Below are 21,317 nucleotides of genomic sequence, written 5' to 3'. Positions count from 1 at the left end.
AGAGGCATGGCCTAGCAGATGCCTGTCCGTTTTAGTCGGACAGGCACTAATACTCTGCAATACAAAAGTATTGTAGTGTATTATAAAAGCGATCAGATGATCGCATAGTGAAGTCCCCTAGTGGGACTAATAAAAAAGTTTCAAAAAAGTTTAACAAAAATGTATAATATTATCTAAATAAAAATCCAAAGTAAAAAAAAAATGAAAACGTAAACATATTTGGTATCCGTAATGACCCCCAAGTATAAAGCTATTGCATTATTTAACTCGCTTGGTGAACGCTGCAAAAAAATAAAAACAATGCAAGAAGTTTTCTGTGCATCCTGCCCTAAAAAAAAGGTGATAAAAAGTGATCAAAAAGTTGCGTGTACTCCAAAATGGTACCAATAAAAACTACAAGTCGTCCTGTTAAAAAAAAAGCCTTGAAAAAAGTTTTTACTGTGTAAACGTAGTAAAACATACATAATCAATATGAATTTGGTATTGTTGCAATCGTAAAAAACAGCTGAATAACGTTGTGTTATTTATACCACACGATAAACGGCGTAAATTTAGGACGCAAAAAAGAGTGGCGAAATTACAATTTTTTTTTCTCCCTCCCCAAAAAAAGTTAATAAAATAAATTATTTGTACCCCAAAGTTATACTATTAAAAAATACAACTTGTCCTCCAAAAAACAAGACCGTATACAACTATGTCGACGCAAAAATAAAAAAGTTATAGCTCTTTGAATGAGACGATGGAAAAACGTAAAAAATAGCTTGGTCATTAAGGTTTAAAATAGGCTGGTCACTAAGGGGTTAAAACGTATTCATCTACTGCATGTAAACGTCATTGTAGAAGCACAATACTGTTACAAGACTTGTTCTATCGCAAGGCTGTAATTAACATAGGTGTGAATTAACATTCTACCATAATGAATCAATGTAGAATTTATTACACTGTCAATAAAGTTGTGTCGAGAAAAAACAATACTATTATTCTCGCCTGGACCCGCCCAGAAATATTTTCATCCAATCGGAACTTGCAGCAACCATAATCGGTCACGAGTAGCCCCGCCTTTCGGTTTAACCCCACCTCTTCCAGGTCCTATGTTGGAATATTTTTTGTTTACGCCTCGCTCGTCCCGCCCCTGTCGGCGACGTCACTCGTTCAGCTTGCACTCGGTTATTGTCGCAGGCCGCACGAACTGGACCGAAGAGGGGGGTGAGGACCCCGTCGTCCCGTGTATTATTGTACACGGAGGGCAACAGGGGAGCAGAGACTGGGGTCGTGCACTCCAGCTGTGAAATGGCGGCCGTGCCTTCCCGACGCTCCCAGCAACAACAAGTGTCCGGAGCAGTGGGGCAGCAGCAGCCTCCCCCGTCCTCCTCTCCTCCTCCTGCAGCTTCGCCGCCGCTTACCTCGGAGCTCCCGTCCCCTCCTCGCAGCCCGGAGATGCCTCCAGCTTCCCAGCGCCTTGGCCCGGATTCTCAGCCTGAGGGAGAAGCATCTCCTTTGCCGGGGTTCTTGCCCAGGCCCCTCTCTCCTCCTCCCGGCGAAGCTGCTGCCATGTTGTCGCCCAGCTCGTCGTCTCTTCCTCCAGCGCCAGCACCCAGCTCCGGGAGCAGCTCCAGTTCATCGTCATCTAGTAACAGCCTGTCCTCCGGGGGCAGTCCGGCTGAGAGCCCAGACAACGGGGCCGTGGGAGGAGGCGGCGGTGTAGGCCCTGGAGGGCCCCTGAGTGCGGTCAGCGGAGCTTTTCGGGAGCTGTTCGAGGCGTGCAGGAACGGGGACGTGTCCCGGGTGCGCAGACTGTTGGAGCCGGGAAATGTCAATGCCAAGGACATGGCTGGGAGGAAGTCTACCCCTCTACACTTCGCAGCAGGTCAGAGAGCGGCCGTCAGTCTACCTAGTAATGAGGGCACATGTCAGGGTAGTGTGCCATCTTGCCTCTAGAATGGGTCAGATGGTTAGGAGGACTTGACCGGTGACTAGATGCAGCTGTCATGTTTCTGCAAGAAAACTTGTCCAGCTTGTCAAAGCAATTTTCCCAGAATTCCTTTTTGTCCCGTTGTATGTGAACATATGGAAACTGGAAAAGTTGTGAACTGACATGGGAAGAACTAGCCCAGAATGAGGACGCCTGAGCAGTAAACCTGCTAAGTAATGGGGGGGGGGGGGGTAGAGATGTATCACGGCAATAACAGACTTGTCATTCCGTAGTGTAGGAAAGCTAAATAACAGCCCTAGTGGTTAAGGTGGATCTATCCGCTGAATATGCTGCAGCTCCGTACTCCTAGCAGCCAAAATGGCACAAGAACATTGTCATTTGGCTAATAGGAGCGCTGAAAGAATACACCGGACTCCTAGTTATGAGTCCGCTGTATCCATGGAGGGAAAGCTCCCCTTCCCCCACCCTTCTCCGCAGAATTTGGCTGGCAGCTGTGTATATATGAATACGCAGCAGCCTGCCAGTCACTGTGCAGAGGGGCAGTGGTAGTGCTCCCCGTGAATACAGCGGACTCATAGTTCAGCAACTTTCTAATCTACTATGTTCCGATCTGTTTGCTGTCAGTGAATGGGAATACTCATTGTTTTCAGGATGAAAGCATTCCAGGCCTAGTACTCTTCCTGTACACTGTAGCCTATAAAATCGCGCCAGCAAATCCTGAGTTTCTTACACAGTGAAAACTGAAAGGGGTTGTCCTCTACCGGACAACTGATGACCTATCCACCGGATAGGTAATCAGTATAAGATCGGTGCGACACCCGGACCCCGCATGGAGCAGCTGTTCCAGTTGTCTGCGGGCACCAGATGTTATTGCACAGTATGCCAAGTGTGGAGCCAGAAGCAGTTGGCTCCGTACATTGGATAGGGGCCGAACTGCAGCTCTGCTCCTATTCCATGACCGGAGCCAACTGCTTCCGGTATAGAAGTCTGGCGCCCGGAGGCTGCTGGATCGGTGCAGGCTCCCGATGTCAGACCACCACAGATCATGTACCGATGACCTATCCCGTCGTGAACAACCCCTTTAAGTCCAGAGCAAATTTGCTTTTGAAAATCCTGAGTGTGAACATGGCCTAAGTAATTGCTGCACAGTTGCTTACTGCACTTGCTTCACGTCTTCCTTCACGTCTTTCGTCCTGTGCACCATTATAACTATTATATACTAGGGATGCACAATGTATCGAAACTTCGATACTGTGCATCCCCTGCACTAATGAGCGGTGACACTGAAGACCGAACATGGCGGGCACACTACAAAACACCCCCATGTTCTGTCTTCCGTGTCTGAACCGCCGCTCATTAGTGCAGCGCCGGCTGTATCCCCTCATGCTGACCGTGCGCGCACTTAATGTGAGGAGCGGGGCAATGACTGTATTACACAGCCGCAGCCCCGCTCTATAACGGCGGAGATCAGAGAAACCTCTCATCTCCGCCGCTATTCCCCTGAATGCTGCGATCACAGCTGACTGCAGCATTCAGGGTAAAATGAAAAGCGGGGGGGGGGGGGGTGCCGCTTGGATCGCATCACAGGAATCCCTGTGATGCGGTTGAGGGAACATACCATATATGGGCAGACAGCCCAGGGTCCATTGAAGAACCACAGGTTTGTCTTACCAGATTTCCTGTTAGGGCATACTTGGGTATGTCCTAACAACTGCCTGTGTACTATCCGTACACCGGCTAATGTACTGGAATATAGATATATGCCAGTACATTAACCCTTTAATGACCGGGCCTGAAAAGACCTTTAATGACTAGCTAAATTTTTCTGTTTTTGCCGCTCTGCCTTTCAGTAGCCATAACTTTTTTTTTTTTTTTTAATTGACGTGGCTTTATGAGGCCTTGTTTTATGCGAGAGAAATAGTATTTTTTTTTCCCCCACACAGTTTGGGGGTAAAAATATATTTTTTTTACGGTGTGAATATAGGAAAAAGCGATTCTTGGCATTGTTTTTCCTGTTTTATTTTTTTTCCGGTTTCACACTAAATAACCCATTCGATTTAATTCTTCAGGTTATTACGGTCGTATAGATACCTACTATGTGTAGGTTTTTATTTAGTGTAGGGGCAATAAAATATATTTTATGCAAAATAATGCCTTTTTTTTGGGACTTTTTTTTTTTTTTAAAGACGTCGTTGTAGGCTGGGGACCCGCACCGCCTGACGTCAAAAAGACGGTGGGCGGTCATTAAGGAGTTAAAGTTTAAAAATAAAGTAAAAACAAAAGTAATATTAGAAAAAAATAAATAAATATACATACACCTTTTTTGCAATAAACATTAAAATAAGTCTCAATACATACAACATACACATTCGGTATTGGCGCGGCCGTAATAACCTGCACAACAATTTTTTTGCGTCATTTATGATTTGTACGCTGTAAAAAAAGAAAAAAACTGCTTTCTATCACTTATTGTGGGGCACAAGGTGTGATGAATTTAACCTCCATGTGCCTCACCGGTTAAATTCATCACACCTCGCGCCTCACATCAGAAAATGGAAGAACTTTTTTTTATTTTTATTACTGTTGGCAAAGTATCGAATTGGTGTATCGGTATCCAAGTCCAAATTCTGGTATCGAGACATCCCTATTATATACACACACTATCGTGGCTGTCAGAGTGGGGGTAACTTGTACAGCTTATAACTCTGATGAAGTATCACAGGCCCCTGTATGACTCCATAGTGAACCCCAAAGCAGTGAGAGCCATTTCCCCTCTGTTTGGGTGGACTTACACGCGGCAGATTTTGTTACAGAAATTTCTGCAACAAAGTCTGCTACGTGTGAATCCACTCCTAGGGCTTGTCAACGCGTAACGGAATTGCTGCGTGTATTCCCTCAGAATTGCGGACGGAAGATATGCAGCAGAATACAGTAGCAGCAAAGTGGGTGAGATTTTACATATCTCATCCACACACTGTAATATTTCAGTCCCGAAACTCCCCTGCGGTGAATTTTTTTGGTTCCGCAGCATGTCAATTCCTGCTGCGGAATGTGGACTGAATTGCTGAGTTTTTCAAAGGCGATATCACCATCTCACAGACTTAAAAAAAAAAAAAAAAAAAAAAAGGGCCGCGAAATCCGCACCAATTTTCTGCATTAAAAAAACGCAGGAAATGGTGCGATTTTTCCGCAGCGGATTGTCTGCTAGTTTTATCGGAAATGCTGCAGAATTTTTTTCTGCAATTCAGTTACGTGTGGACAAGCTCTTAGGCTTTGGCCGCACAGTGTAGTACTGGTGCTGATTTTTCATGCATTTTTAAAGCCAAAACCAGACTTGGATCCAGGAAAGGAGATACTTTAAGGCCTTCCTTTATATATTTTCAGAACGGGACCTAAAGGGTATTTTGCGAAGTTCAAGTAAAGTCAAGATCGTAGCATCTTAATAAAGTAAGGCTCTGTTTATGTAGTTATCCGAGGGATGCCTTTGAAGACTGTTGCAAGCGTTGCCCATATACTGCTTAAAAAAAAACATATACCAGACGGCATACAATTTTGTGGTTTCCAGCTAATACCAGGCCAGCGGATAAGAGGGCACTCTTTTGGCATGTCGGGCACATAGGAGTCTATGGACACGTTAAGCTTATAGTTGCACATATGCCGAACATACGCTGCAAACGCATATTCGTAAACCTAATGGACCCTTCCATTTCTTATGAAAAGGTTGTCCTCGTCTTGCATTCTGAACGTCACCTGCTGTTGACGGTCGAAATTGTGGGAGGAGTTTGCAAACACTCGTACCATAAGCTAGTGAATGTAAACTGCCCTCCAGTGTGAAATGGGGGGTGTGTAAATAAATTGCTTCCTGGTGGTTTAGAGTCACATGGTTCTCCTCTCAGCCAGTCAGCAGCTCTGAAGATATGACTCTAGAGAAGAAAGAACTGCTTTCTTTTCAGGCCCTCTGTTTTCTGTTTGGCATTTTGAGATGCAATTCCTCACTCAGATGAGATCTGTCATAGTGACAGGTTCAGAACCTAGTGACAATGAGGAAGTCACTTAAAAGGGTTGTCCACTTTTTTATTTTTTTATTTTTTATAGAATAGGAAATCATACAGATTTCTAATATACATGTATTTAAAATTCTGCTCACATTTTTATATCTGTGCAGTTGTCTAAAAATAAAAAAAAGTATAGCCAGATTAGTCCATAAAAAAAGTACCCATAGGATAACTGGGCAGTTATGTGACCCCTGACATTCAGGTAACACTGTCCAGGTATATAACAGGGGAATAATATGTTATTGATGAGAAGAAATTATTAAGTATTTCTACCTACAGCAACATCTCATCATCATGTCTGTTAGTGTCTGTGAGGAGCAGCTCTACATTCTTCTCCCTGTGTCCTCTGTTTTTTTTTTTTCTTTAAATATAACTTTATTAACAACATAACATCCCCAAGAGGCAGTTTATTTTATAAATCATTTAGGGACCGTGAATACAGGCACAGTGATCGATTGTCTATCATTATTCCACCATTAGTCCTATTCACTTAGTCCATGTTGCCCCAACAGATTGTGTGTGGGGGTCACATGACTGACGCCATGTTTAGTGGGATGCATTACATAGGACTAATCTGTGCATTACATAGTTCTACTATGACAGGGGCTTCATGCTCTATAATAAATGTATATGAGCAGAATTTCTAATACATGTATATTGGAAAACAGTGATTTCCTATTCTACAAATAAGTAAAGAAATAAATAAAATTTGGACAACCCCTTTAAGAATCAGAGTAACCAATAAAAGTTAATATTTTAATTTGTATAACTTGGCTTTTACAATATTTGAATGCAAAAGCTTTTCTTCGCTTATTCACTTTTACAGAAGACTGGACAACCTTCTCAAAGAGAATCTTTCAGCAGTTTTGAGGTCTCAAATCTGCTGACCGAGTGATTTGGGCTGAGGGGGGCATCTTAAACATACATTTTGTCTCGGTCATGCATGTTGCATGACTGAGAAAATGATGTTTGATTCACTTAGCGTGCCTATTGCAGGTGTTACTAAAGCGGGACTTGATGTGCACGCGCTCCTGCACTGCACGCTACAAGCCCCGCCCCTCTACTCTGAGTGACAGCTCTAGCGGTTTCCTGTATAATTCATTATGCCCAGACTATTTGTCTCAAGCTGTCATTATCAGTTTTGATATTCACAATTATATTATAAATCTTAGGCCTTATTTACACGAGCGTGTTAAACGTCCGTGTGACGGCCGTTGAAACCTTGGCCGTCCCACGAACCTTTTGTAATTCAATGTGGCCGTTCACACAGCCGTTGTGAGAAAATAGGACATGTTCTATTTTTTTCACGCATCCCTCCATAGACTCCTCTATGGGGGATGCGAGACATCGCGTCCCGCAGAGCACGCATGCACCTCGGATGTGTAAATAAGGCCTTAGTCTACCTTTTCTCCCAGATCTTATCACCTTCAATAATTTTTCCATGGGATTTTCATCATATTCTTCTCAAATTTGCTTCTTGTACTTTGCCCAGAGCATCTTTAAATTGAATAAAATTTAAATACGATACAACTTTACAACCAATACAATAATCCACAACTAATTTAGAAAATCATTTAAATTTGAGAATCCCTTTTGCATTTCCAAAATTTGTATTTGCTAAAAAAAAATCAAAGAAAAAAAAAATCAATTGAATTTTTAGTTTTGCCCAAGATAGGAGTATTAGGGCTTGTCCACACGCAGCTGAAATGCTGCGTTTTTTCCGTCCCGAATTGCGGGTGGAGAAAACATAGCAGAATACAAATCTCATCCACACGCTGCGTAACAATTCGGAGCCTAAAATGACCTGCGGTGCGTACTTTTCTTACCGCAGCGTGTCAATTCCTGCTGCATAATGTGGACAGAATTTCTGCGTTTTTCAGAGGAGATATCACCATCTCCCAGCATTGTGAAAAACACAGCAATTTACGCACCGTTTTCTGTCGTGAAAAGCGCAGGAAATGTTGCATTTTTGCTGTAGCGGAAAGTCTGCAACTTTCAATGGAATCGCTGCAGAAATTTTCTGAAGCGACTCCGTTGTGTGTGGACAAACCCTAAGGCCTCATTCACACGACAGGGTTTCCCGGCCGGGTGCCGGCCGTTCATAAATCGGCCGGCACCCGGCTGCATTAGGAATAATAGACCCCTAATGGGGCTATTCACACGACCGATTTTTTGACGGCCGGGAAAACCGGCCGTCAAAAATTAGGACATGCTCTATTTTCGGCCGGGTACCCGGCCGCCCGGCTCCCATAGAAGTCTATGGGGCCGGGTAATACACGGCCATCACCGGAATGTGTCCAGAGTGATGGCCGGGTTAACCGTCGCTTGCGCTCTATCTCCTCACAGCGCAGAGTGCATGTGAGGAGGAGGAGTTGCTGCCATTCGGACGAATGGCTACGCTGGAGACTGTATTGCAGGGCCGGGGTGTACAGCAGGTGGAGGGAGCGCTGCGCTGGCTCCCTTCCCCTGCTTGTTTTAAAAGCGCCTTGGCCCGGCGACACCTTCCACGGCACCGCTAGCAGCTGCTGCGGCTGCTACTACTGTATCGACGCAACTATAGCAGAGCAGGGAGGTATCTCCCCGCTCTATGATGTGCTAGCCCCACTTTAGCTCCTTGAAGGAGCGGAATCCCAGTGTTTTCGGGGATTCCGCTCCTGGACAGAGCACTTGATGTCTCTGTCCATATCTGGGCAGTGACATCAGGGGAAACTCCTGAAGCGGAATCCCCGAACACATGGGGATTCCCCTTCAGGAGTTGCCGCTGATGTCACTGTCCAGATCTGCCCGGCCCGGAACGGATGCAAAACCTTATGCAAACCGGCCGGGCAAAATGGCCGGTTTTACCGGCCGACACTCGGGCGGGACCCTGTCGTGTGAATCCCGCCTTAGTGTAGCAACCAGAAACAATTAACAGTTTCTTCCTCAGAAATTGCCCCAGAATTCCTCTCATCCTATTCAACAATATTCTTAGTTTGTGCTGCCAAAAAGTATTGCTTTATACTTGCAATAACTACCCCTCCCTTATATATTGATCTTTTCAGTTCATTCTATTTTTATTCTGGGTCGCTTACCCCTCCAGACTAGTTCTGTAAGCAACTGTCTATTGTTTTAAATACCTTCTCTACCTAAATACCTTCGCAATAGACTAATAACCATGACAAATAAGAACTTGGGCAACAAGATCATCTTGGTCTGGGCAACCCTCGCTGCCATTCCCAAATGAAATTTTCTCCAAATTCTAACAATCTGCAATAGAGCGGAAACATTCAGTCTCCCAGAATATTGTAGCATTAACGAGCTATTATCATTCAAATAGTTGAATGAGTCCACCCTGGCTATATATCTCATCAATTGGCACCATAATCAGGACAAATTCACAAACTGTAATCGTATCATTGGAACTATAGGAACCCAGGAATAGTAGAATATGAGCAGCAAATAGTGCAATTTTTTTCCTTTTACGCAGCCATAAATGGTCATTTACTTTTCAACAAACTTTGCGTAAATAGTGCAAGCAAATATAAGAAACTTTATAATTTATCTTATTAGAGAATATGGCATCTTCACTTATCAGCCCCCCTCCCCTCCTTATTGTACACTTACTCTGAATTTACTGCTAAATCTGTCTTCAAGATAAAAGGGACTATCTACTCACTGAAGGATCAGGTTGAAACTGCCCATAGAAGTTTATGGAGGGGGGGGGGGCGGCAGAGAAATGGGGGGAGTGAGACACACACAGATGGTGCTGCAGCTTCCTAGTTAGTGTTTTATCTCACCCCAGTACTGTATTCACAGCTACACTGCTCTTTACTGCTGTATAATCTCCTCCATGTTTCTGCTTTTGTATATGTTATAGATAAAGATAGGCAAATACGATTCTTCTCTTTGTGCAGTGTATAGGAGACATGATGGCAGTTAGGCTCCACCCACTAGATCAGAGAAAACTGAGAATTAGCGAGAGAACCTGGAGAGGAGAAAACTGCTAAAAAATGCAGGATACAAGTCCTATAATGGCCAGATATAGTGTTATTCCTCAATTACACACATACAGTATTGACAGATAATTCTGAAGTCACCTAATTGAATAGGTACGCTTTAAATCCAACTACCCATAGTCTCGCCCTTAAACAATTCACGAGAGGCCCTATAATCAAACCAAACCATGGTGACAGAGGGCAGCAGGAAAAAAAAAACGCCCCCGCCTCCCATTGAAATCAATGTGAGCCATTTTCGGCAGTTTTTTGGCACGTTTTGCAGCACGGTTTCAGCGTCAAACTCGTGAACTCCCCCCTAAACCTTCTTTTATAAGGACAGAACACTGGAATGTACATGTTACCATTCAGATCATATAAAGCTGCTTTTAGTCTAAAATTCATACACTTTAAGGCATTATGTGATTGGTATGGATGAATAGTGAACCTGAGCTCAGACGTATCATTTCGATGCATTTCGATGCTTTTTACTGTGATTCTGGTAATAAAGAGATTAGTCGGTACATTTTGTACTTCATTGAATCTGCTCTGGTTTTTGGGATTACGTCTCTGCCTTTTACTTTTATGGGCAGCTTCTGATAGACTTCATGTCCCATTTATACCCATGCTTTGTCGTCCAGGTTTTATTGTTCTATTTACAATAAGGGTATCTACACACCTAGCAGATCTTTTGCTGACTTTCCATCTGGATTTGTGGGTGGAAAATCAGCAGTGGAAGACTGTTGTAAGTGGATGAGCAAAGTAATTTACATGCCGTTGAACATTTTCCGCTTGGAAATCTGCAGCATGCTCATTCTTATCCGGATGTTCACCGCAGATTTTACTCTCTTCAACTTAGCAGTGAAATTTGTTGTGAATCCACAGAAAAACCTGTTGCATGCAGGTTCGCTGTGAAAAATCTACGATGTAAGTACCCGAAGGCCTTGTTCACACAGATTCCAACGTGGATTCCGTACTAAAATCCACTTGTATTCCATCCATGTCTCATTGTTTTCACCATGAATCCGCCCAGTAGCTCATACAGCGCAGATTTGAAAATCAATGTCGTGGTGAAAAATTAAATTACATTTCATGAATTGAACCTTGCCACGTGCAAATCTGATGCACAAATCCAGGGGTCAGCCTTGGATTTCTCCCGCTAAATTTCGGGCAAATCTACAACATTGTTTAGTCGTCTGAACATACTCTATGGGTATTTTAATTCTGTGAAACCACTTTTTGATAGGGTATCTGCCACCCTAATAGACCTTTTTCAGGCTATGTTCACACCCCTATCAGGTGCTCTGTTTGAGACCTACATTGTCAGTAACACTAGATTTCATTGGAAGAACATTAGCTATTTTTCCTGCCAAATCAACGGACACCACAGCAGAACCCATCGAACCCCATTGTAAACTACTACTAGTGCCGTTGGTATCCATCGTACATGTTAACAGGGTATCTAACAGATTCTCATTCTGTGTTCCATAACCAAACATGGCATATAGCTAATTTAATTGGCCCTTTCAGCTGATTTGCCAAAATAGACCATGTGGCCGTGTCTTCGGCAATTTTGTAAGCACTAGATGTTTTGTCTTCCTTAGGGTATTTAATAGATACCTTCGAGTAAAGGTTTGTCTCAACAAGAAAACTCCTATCCATATGTCCTCTTACGGCATATAAATGTCATTGAAGTGGCCCCTGCTATAGAGACTGACTTCTGCTCTGGCTCAGAGGGATCAGTGGCCAAGTATCAGCTGCTTGTGTTCTGGCAAACTTGGCCTGTCCTTGAATTACATAGATGGCTTTTTGTTTTCGTTGGCACTCTGTAATATTACATTTCCCTTCCTTTTTCCTCTGCAGGGGAAATGTGCGGCCAGCTTTAACTTCTCCCAGTGATAACAGCTGATTGCCGGGGATTTCTGAACCCTGACCTGTGGCGATCAGCTGATCACTAAGGTGGTTTAATTTGAAAAAGTCTAAGGCCAGGGTCACGCATTCCTTTTTGGCATTTTGTCCTCCGTCTTAAAGCGACCCTCCAGTCCCCCCCCCAAAAAAACAACCAACAATCATAGAATGATTTTTTTACTTAAGCCCCATGCACACGACCGTGCACGTAATCACGGTCCGTGATTACGGGCGCTGATGGCCGTCCACATTTGCAGGCCGTGCTCCCATATAAGGTATGGGAGCATGGTCCGTAATAAGCAAAAACTAGGACATGTCCTATTTTTGCAGAGCTTTTCTACGGCACTGACACCTTCCCGTAAATATACGGGAAGGTGTCTGTCGGCCATACAAATGAATGGGTCCGTAATTACGGACGAAATCTACGGTCGTGTGCATGGGTCCTACCTAGTGTCCATCCCTTTTGGTTCTCCTCTCTCTGTTGTCTCCAAGATGGCCGCCGCTGTCTCAGACTTGCGTAGGTAGCATAGTCTGCAAGTCTGAGACAGGGCTCCTCCGTCACTGCCCTCTGATGGACAAGCGCTGATGTCCGTGCTGGTACATCGCTACTGACACTTCCCCTGCGGGTATCTTGCAGGGGAAGTGTCAGTAGCAATGGACCAGCGCTGACGTCATCCGCGCTGGTCCATTAGAGGGCAGTGAAGGTGGTGTGTCCTATGCAAGTCCGAGACAGCGGCAGCCATCTTGGATAGAATACAACGGGAACCGAGAACTAGGCTGGAGGACTGGAGGTTTGCTTTAAGTGCATGTACCGAAATGTATTGAGAAATTGCATTGAACTTAAGGTGGGTTGGCAGATTTCTGCACATAACGATCGCTGATTGACAATATAACAAGTCGCTCGTTAACACGGGCCGATGCGTAACTGTATGGGGACGAACGATCGATAATACGGTGAGGGTTTGATGTGGTGCCAGTGTTACCCAGGAGCTGCCAGATCAGCTCACCGACTAATTTGGTTGACCAATCTACTCGAGAAATTCTATGTACAGTGAATACATAGAAGCTGCAGAACAGAAACTAAGGCCTCCTGCACATGAACGTGTTTTTGCGGCTGCAATTCACCCGCAAATCTGCGGGTGAATTGCGGACTCTTTCTTTTTTTTTGGACCCATGCACACGACCGTTTCCACGGTAAGTGGATTGGCCGGAAACTCACCGCAAAAAGATAGGACAAGTCATTATACGGTCCGGGCTCATTGAAGTCTGTGTGCACAGTCCATGATTTGCGGGCGGAGTGTTTGACACTCCGCAGCCGTTCGTGCCACAATCACGGGCCGTGCACACGGCTATGGTCGAGTGCATGAGGCCTTAGGCTTTGTTCACATCTGCGTCGGGGTTCTGTTCATGGGTACTGTCAGACCTTTTTGTCAGTGGAAACCATATTTCTTTCCGTTTGCATTACCATTGATTTCAATGGTAATGCTTCCGTTGCTAATGGTTTCCGTTTGTCTCCGTTCCGTAAGGTCTCCGTTTTTCTTTTCTTTTCAACAAATTTTATTGAAAGTTTTTTACAACAAGGTAAAGGGCATATTTCGAAAACACAAATAAATAATACTGAACAAAAAATCAGGTCTCCGTTTTTCAACTACGCTATTGATTCCGCCTAAAAAACTGAAGCCTTACGGAACTGAGACAAACTGAAAGGTCTGACAGAACCCCGACGCAGATGTGAGCGAAGCCTAAACAATTTTTTTTTTTTTATTATAAAAGTCTATTACAAAGGTGCTATTTCTAATTGTTAACTTGACAATTCTGCCCTACCAGGTTCTTACTACAACATTTTGAGTGCTCATTGTGGTGAAGGTTTGTGCATTAGCATTGTATTGATTTTCTCCTAAATCCCCTGTGGAATTTTTTGTAATATTTTTTATTTTTTTATTTGCCTAATATGACATTTTAATGTTTTTGGTTTTTTTAAGCGGAATAATATAGGTACATTGGTAATTAAATTGTTCCTTATTTTTCTTTTCTTGAAACTGTCCTAGGATTTGGAAGAAAAGACGTTGTGGAGCATCTGCTGCAGACTGGTGCGAACGTTCATGCTAGAGATGATGGCGGTCTTATTCCACTGCACAATGCTTGTTCCTTTGGTCATGCCGAAGTTGTGACCCTTCTGCTTTGCCAGGGTGCAGACCCTAATGCCAGAGACAATTGGAATTATACTCCTCTACATGAAGCAGCAATTAAGGGAAAGATAGATGTTTGTATAGGTGAGTACATACTGAGATGGGCGGTCTATATGATCTCTTCATGGCAACTGTGTTACATTATCTTTGTCTTTCACTTGGGTGAGAAAAAGCAAGACTCTGAAAGCATTTGGTATCCTGCATGGCAAAAGGTGGTACGTTGCTCACTAAGTTGAAATATCTGAAAGAAGAAATCTGACTGCTAAGGGCAACTGCTCCTTTTTTTTGTGAAAATAAAGGATTCTATATTTATATATAATCTATCCTTTTGATTGTACTTCTATTTAAATTGGTTACATACTGAACTATTTATTCAGTTTGTGATCTTAGCTGTTCTTAAAGAGGCTCTGTCACCAGATTTTGCAACCCCTATCTGCTATTGCAGCAGATCGGCGCTGCAATGTAGATTACAGTAACGTTTTTATTTTTAAAAAACGAGCATTTTTGGCCAAGTTATGACCATTTTCGTATTTATTCAAATGAGGCTTGCAAAAGTACAACTGGGCGTGTTGAAAAGTAAAAGTACAACTGGGCGTGTATTATGTGCGTACATCGGGGCGTGTTTACTACTTTTACGAGCTGGGCGTTGTGTATAGAAGTATCATCCACTTCTCTTCACAACGCCCAGCTTTTTGCAGTGCAGCACTGTGACGTCACTCACAGGTCCTGCATCGTGTCGGCACCAGAGGCTACACTTGATTCTGCAGCAGCATCAGCGTTTGCAGGTAAGTAGCTACATCGACTTACTTGCAAACGTGGATGCTGCTGCAGAATCAACTGTAGCCTCTGGTGCCGATGTGGCCGTCACGATGCAGGACCTGTGAGTGACGTCACAGATCTGCACTGCCAGAAGCTGGGCGTTCTGAAGAGAAGTGGATGATACTTCTCATCAGAACACCCAGCTAGTAAACGTAGTAAACACGCCCCGATGTACGCACATAATACACGCCCAGTTGTACTTTTACTTTTCAACACGCCCAGTTGTACTTTTGCAAGCCTCATTTGCATAAATACGAAAATGGTCATAACTTGGCCAAAAATGCTCGTTTTTTAAAAATAAAAACGTTACTGTAATCTACATTGCAGCGCCTATCTGCTGCAATAGCAGATAGGGGCTGCAAAATCTGGTGACAGAGCCTCTTTAAGTAGTAGTTGGATAAGCTCTATGTACTGTATAGGCAGTGAATTCACAACATAAAGCTTTCATCTAGGTGATATAACTTAGTCATGTGGATTTAGGAACTGTTCCTGCCTACTCAATAAGCTGTGCCTGGAATAGCGCATAATAGTGGCAAATCTAAGGATAAGCAAGATCTGAAAATACTAATGCACTTTTCTCATTTTTATCTCTATCTATGATCAGACCTTAACTGGGTTATGGTCTATTTTAGTCTTTCAATAATGCTGCCTGGAAATGGACAATACCCACAAATAAAAGAAATTACCCTTTTCAGTCAAACAGTAGATACCTTGTATTGGCTTTAAACATTAAAGAGGCTCTGTCACCACATTATAAGTGGCCTATCTTGTACATAATATGATCAGCGCTGTAATGTAGATTACAGCAGTGTTTTTTATTTAGAAAAACAATCATTTTTGACGGTTATGACCTATATTAGCTTTATGCTAATGAGTTTCTTAATGGACAACTGGACGTGTTTTACTATATGACCAAGTGGGCGTTGTACAGAGAAGTGTATGACGCTGACCAATCAGTGACCAGTCAGTGTTATACACTTCTCTCCATTCATTTACACTGCAGATAGCGATATAGCTATATCACTATCTGCAGCCTCATACACAAACACACTATAACGTTACTGCAGTGTCCTGATAATGAATATACATTACCTCCAGCCAGGACGTGATGTGTATTCAGAATTCTGACACTTCGCTAATACAATCCCGACACTACAGCACAGCAAGTGTAATCTCGCGAGATTACGCTGCAAACTGTCATTTCAAACGAGATTACGCTTGCTGTGCTGTGGGGTCGGGATTCTGTTAGCGAAGTGTCAGAATTCTGAATAAACATCACGTCCTGGCTGGAGGTAATGTATATTCACTCATTACACTGCAGTAACATTATAGTGTGTTTATGTGGCTGCACATAGCGATATAGCTATATCGCTATGTGCTTTATAAATGAATGGGGAGAAGTGTATGACGCTGATTGGTCAGCATCATACACTTCTCTCCACAACGCCCACTTGACCAAAAAGTAAAACACGCCCAGTTCATTAAGAAAGTCATTAGCATAAAGCTAATATAGGTCATAACTCCGTCAAAAATGATCATTTTGCTGAATAGAAAACACTGCTGTAATCTGCATTACATCACATGTACAATATAGGCCACTTATAATGTGGTGACAGTCTCTTTAAATATAATATGCTGTCTGTAAATAAAAGTGACAGATTTTTTTTGCTCATTAAGAGATAATAAATTATAAGAAAAACTGCATGCATGTATTAAATTCATCATGTTGCAAATGTGCTATGTACGCAGTCTTTAGGCCTCAAAAAGCCGCTGACCGAGCGATGAGAGGACGGGTATTATAAGTATACTTTTTTTTTTTTTCGGTCATGCAAAATCAATGCTCTCTCCTCCAAATGACAGCACTAGCGGCCAATCAGGAGACCGCTAGAGCTGTCAGATGAGAGGCGCAGGGCTGGCAGCGCGCAATACAGGAGCACTTGCATATCAAGTGCCCGTCTTAGTGGCACTTGCGATCGGGGCGCCAGGGAAATAAAACCTACTTTTCTCATTCATGCAATTTGCATGACCGAGACAAAAGGTTTATTTACAAGGTCCCCTCCTCTCCATCGCTTTGTCAGCAGTTTTAAGGCCTCAACCGATTTCTTTCAAAGAGTGTTCAAACCCTTAGAACATTGGCGTTAACAGCAGCTATTGGCAGACTTCAGTTTTACTTTGCAAGTTTGTTAATGATTAAAAATCACAAGGAAAATGTCCAATTAATCCCTTATTTCTAAGGTGGTATTCTAATTCTCTAGTACACTGTAGTCTAGGGTTCACAAGTAGGCTACCACGCCAAAACGGAATCCCTGTGAAAGACGTAGCACTCCAATTTAACCCCTTAGTGACCGGGCCTGAAAAGGTCTTAATGACCAGCTACATTTTTCAGTTTTTACCTCTGCAGCCATAACTTTTTTTATTTTTTCATGAGGCCTTGTTTTATGCGGGAGAAATTTTTTTTTTTTCAGAGTTTGGAGGTAGAAAAAAAATACTTTTACGGCGTGAATATTCTCTGCATCGTCTTTCTTTATTTTTTATCCCGTTCACGTTTCACGATAACCTATTCGCTTAATTCTCCAGGTTATTACGGTCGTTTTAGATTAACATGTGTTTTTTTGTTTTTATTTAATGTAGGGGCAATAAAATGTTTTATGCAAAATGACTTTTTATTATTTTTTGTTACTTTTTTTTTTTTATCACATTAAGGGATAACTTTATAACTTTTTTTTTATTTTTTTACTTGTAATGTATTAGCATACTCTTGTGTGCTAATAGATTATACTGTGTCACTATACCACAGGCTGCTGTTAGGGCAGCACATAGTGTGCCCGAACAGCAGGCTTACTGAACAGACAGCCCTGGGGTCTTTTGTAGGTCCCCAGGGCTGACTGCAGAGGGATTCCCCAGTGTTTGATCACGTCACCGGGTTTTCAATGACTAGATCAAAACGGGGAGTTCCTTTTGACCTTGTCGCGGCAATTAAAGGGTTAAACAGCTGGGGTCCGAATGTTTTCCGATTCCAGCTGTGTTCAGGAGGCTTCTCTAAGATCAGGAGCTGTAAGTTACAGCTCCTGCTTAGAGGATGAGCTCAAAGGAGCGCTCATCGGCCTCTTCTACAGCGATGCCAAAAGATGTCGCTGTAGACTAAGGACATGCACCGCCTGCCGTCAAAAGACGATGGGCGGTCCCTAAAAGAGTTAATTTGCAAAATTGTTTTGTTTATATTGTATACGGTAAATAAGTAGCCAATAACGTAGCGTTTCAGTCTTCAGATCTTCATCAGTCACATGGTGCTACCACTGGCTTGTATAATGGCGCTCTTTGAGACCTCGTGCACCATTCTCTATCAACGACCGAGGTTGTAAAGAGCGCCATTATACAGGCCAGTGGAAAATGGGGAAAAAAAACTAAATTTTGCAAATTAAACTGGAATACTAAGTCTTTCATAGGGATTTATCTCTGAGGAGCTTCTCTCTAGGTTCTTCATACGCTGTTATAGTGGTCCTTATACAACCTTTTCCATCCAATTTCCACATTTATTATTGGGATTTCCATCGTTTAAAATTTTATCCAACTAAATTATTAACAATATGTACTTTGTGATGGAAGCATTTTTGTATTTTTAGGAAGCTATTTCTCTGCTTTATAAAAGTTTTTAGTCACATTTTAACAGCTGATTTAGTATGTTCACGATACTAGTGCTTTTAAAAGCTATGGACACCTTTTGACATGAAAAAGTTAATTTTTACAAGTTGGTGGTTACCTGGAGTACAAAAAGTTAATAGGTTGATGCTGAGTAGACAGGGACAGTAGAGGGCAGAGGGTTTATAGTCTATCAACACCTTTTGGCATGGAAAATATGATTTTTGAATGTTTTAGTGGTCCCATCCCCCCCTTTCCTCCTGCACCATATTTAGCCAGTGATGTCAAGGGCTTTGCCAGGAACGGGTTTCCCGGCCAGAGCATTTGCGAAGCTCTGACTGGAGACTCTAGCATTGCAGCTCCTGACATCACGGTCTATATATGGACCGTGACGTCCTGAACTTCCCCAGGCACTGCGCTTCAGGTAGTGCCCCGCCCCCGGGGTTCGTGCGACATATCCCACTGTATTACTTTATTCAATGGGATACGTTTCAGCCTTCCATCGGGGTATATGATGGAATGCTATAAACCTAATGTGAACAGTGCTTTAGATCCATGGGATGGATTTTTCTAGTTGTGCTAACAAGGTTTTAAATGCCTTTAAGTTTGACGCTGATTTTAATGCGGAAACTGCGTCTGCATTGCCCCCTATTGATTTCAATGGGAGGCAGAGGCCCTCCCCGGGCGGCTTCTGTGGTTTCCGCCTCTCACCTCCTATTGAGGTCAATTGAAGGCAGAAAAACCCGAAACGCTAGTTTCTGACCGGTTTTTTTTTGCCCGCGGTCCTTGCATTCGCTTCAATGCTTGCCAAAAAGTGTGAACAGGGCCTTATTGTACTTTGGATGTGTGTTTGTACTTGTTCAAGTGTGTCATATATATATATATATATATATATATATATATATATATATATATATATATATATATATATATAAAAAATTATTTTTTTGCCTAAAATCTTCTTTTCCTAGCAATACTGTACCTGTATTATGGCTTTGATTTTTAGTGTGGTTCTCCTTACTTTTCCCCTACGTCACTTAACAATTCCGTTATTCTTGAAGTAGGAAATGACCATTAAATTTCCTCTTTTGTAGTCACACAATAGGAACAGGAAGTGCTGAAGTATTCAGCAGTTTCCCCGGATTAGAAACCAGTGCAGAAATGTCTACAAGTTTAGCTGGCAGTTTGTGGTGGGAGTATGCTGATCCAATGCTAATTCACAAGTATAAAGGAGTTTTTGTTTTCTTTCCATCCCCACACTTGCTGCTTTTATCATTCTCCTTGTCTGTATATCTGCTGAAGCATGATGTTGGGAGAAACTTGTAATCGCTTTCTGTGGCTACAATTTATCAAACGTTTTGAGGATGAGATGAAAATGTTCCCATTTTATTTTTAAATATCTTCAGAATTCTATTGTTAGTTACAATAACTGATGTTTTTTCTTATTAAACATTCTATATCGATTTCTCTGTGGGGATTTCTATGATTAGAAGTACAAATACTTTTTCATGTAAAATTGCATAGCATATCCACACCAAAAAGAACACTACGTTAAAAGGGAGTCTGATAACGTTCTCCTCTCGCAAACCGCTAATACCGCTATATAGGGAAGGATGATAGTTTCTCAAAAATACCTATGTTGCCAGTCAGCCATCATGAACCATTAAAAAAGTGCTTTTATTCCTCTGGCCGCTGTATGCAAATGAGCACTGGAGGGTCCTGCAACCCAGGAGGTGTACTGCATTCTAAGCAGAAGCCATGTAGATTGCAGGACCCTTCAGTGCTCATTTGCATACAGCACCCAGAGGAATAAACACACTTTTTTTTATTTTTTTAATGGTTCTTAAATGGCTGACGGGCAACGTGAGTATGTTTGAGAAACGATCATCCTTCCCTATATAGCGATATTCGCAGTTTGGGAGGTAAAAATGTGATGACCGACTTCCTTTAACTTTGCAACACACATGCAGAAATCTGGAGTTTATTTTAGGTCTCCTTTTTGGATTAAACATTAAAGAGGCTCTGTCACCAGATTTTGCAACCCCTATCTGCTATTGCAGCAGATCGGCGCTGCAATGTAGATTACAGTAACGTTTTTATTTTTAAAAAACGAGCATTTTTGGCCAAGTTATGACCATTTTTGTAGTTATGCAAATGAGGCTTGCAAAAGTCCAAGTGGGTGTGTTTAAAAGTCCAAGTGGGCGTGTATTATGTGCGTACATCGGGGCGTTTTTAATACTTTTACTAGCTGGGCGTTCTGACGAGAAGTATCATCCACTTCTCTTCAGAACGCCCAGCTTCTGGCAGATCACGCTGTGACGTCACTTCCCCAGGTCCTGCATCGTGTCGGACGAGCGAGGACACATCGGCACCAGAGGCTACAGTTGATTCTGCAGCAGCATCGGCGTTAGCAGGTAAGTCGATGTAGCTACTTACCTGCAAACGCTGATGCTGCTGCAGAATCAACTGTAGCCTCTGGTGCCGACACGATGCAGGACCTGTGAGTGACGACACAGCGTGATCTCTCGAGAACACGGCTGTGTCTGCACTGCCAGAAGCTGGGCGTTCTGAAGAGAAGTGGATGATACTTCTCGTCAGAACGCCCAGCTAGTAAAAGTAGTAAAAACGCCCCGATGTACGCACATAATACACGCCCACTTGGACTTTTACTTTTAAACACACCCACTTGGACTTTTGCAAGCCTCATTTGCATAACTACAAAAATGGTCATAACTTGGCCAAAAATGCTCGTTTTTTAAAAATAAAAACGTTACTGTAATCTACATTGCAGCGCCTATCTGCT

At 42.7% G+C, this 21,317-nt stretch overlaps 1 protein-coding gene across 5 annotated transcripts in view; it reads left to right on the top strand.

Annotated features, from left to right (window-relative positions):
• The first annotated feature begins 1,097 nt into the window (after nt 1–1,097).
• The window catches only part of TNKS (tankyrase), a 253,487-nt gene continuing 233,267 nt past the window's right edge, over nt 1,098–21,317 (top strand). For 4 of the 5 annotated variants that reach the window (XM_075862280.1, XM_075862253.1, XM_075862247.1 and 1 more), the window contains exons 1-2: nt 1,099–1,867; nt 13,916–14,140. In XM_075862280.1, the coding sequence (XP_075718395.1) occupies nt 1,291–1,867; nt 13,916–14,140 (802 nt within the window). In that variant the 5' untranslated portion in view covers nt 1,099–1,290. Of the gene's footprint in view, nt 1,868–13,915; nt 14,141–21,317 lie in introns of all 5 variants that reach the window. The other variant, XM_075862262.1, reaches the window with a different exon arrangement.

Source organism: Rhinoderma darwinii, chromosome 1 (assembly GCF_050947455.1).
Source record: "Rhinoderma darwinii isolate aRhiDar2 chromosome 1, aRhiDar2.hap1, whole genome shotgun sequence".
NCBI classification, from domain to species: Eukaryota; Metazoa; Chordata; class Amphibia; order Anura; family Rhinodermatidae; genus Rhinoderma; species Rhinoderma darwinii.
The sequence above is the reverse complement of the archived record's forward strand: the minus strand, read 5'-3'. Positions and strand labels throughout refer to the sequence as shown.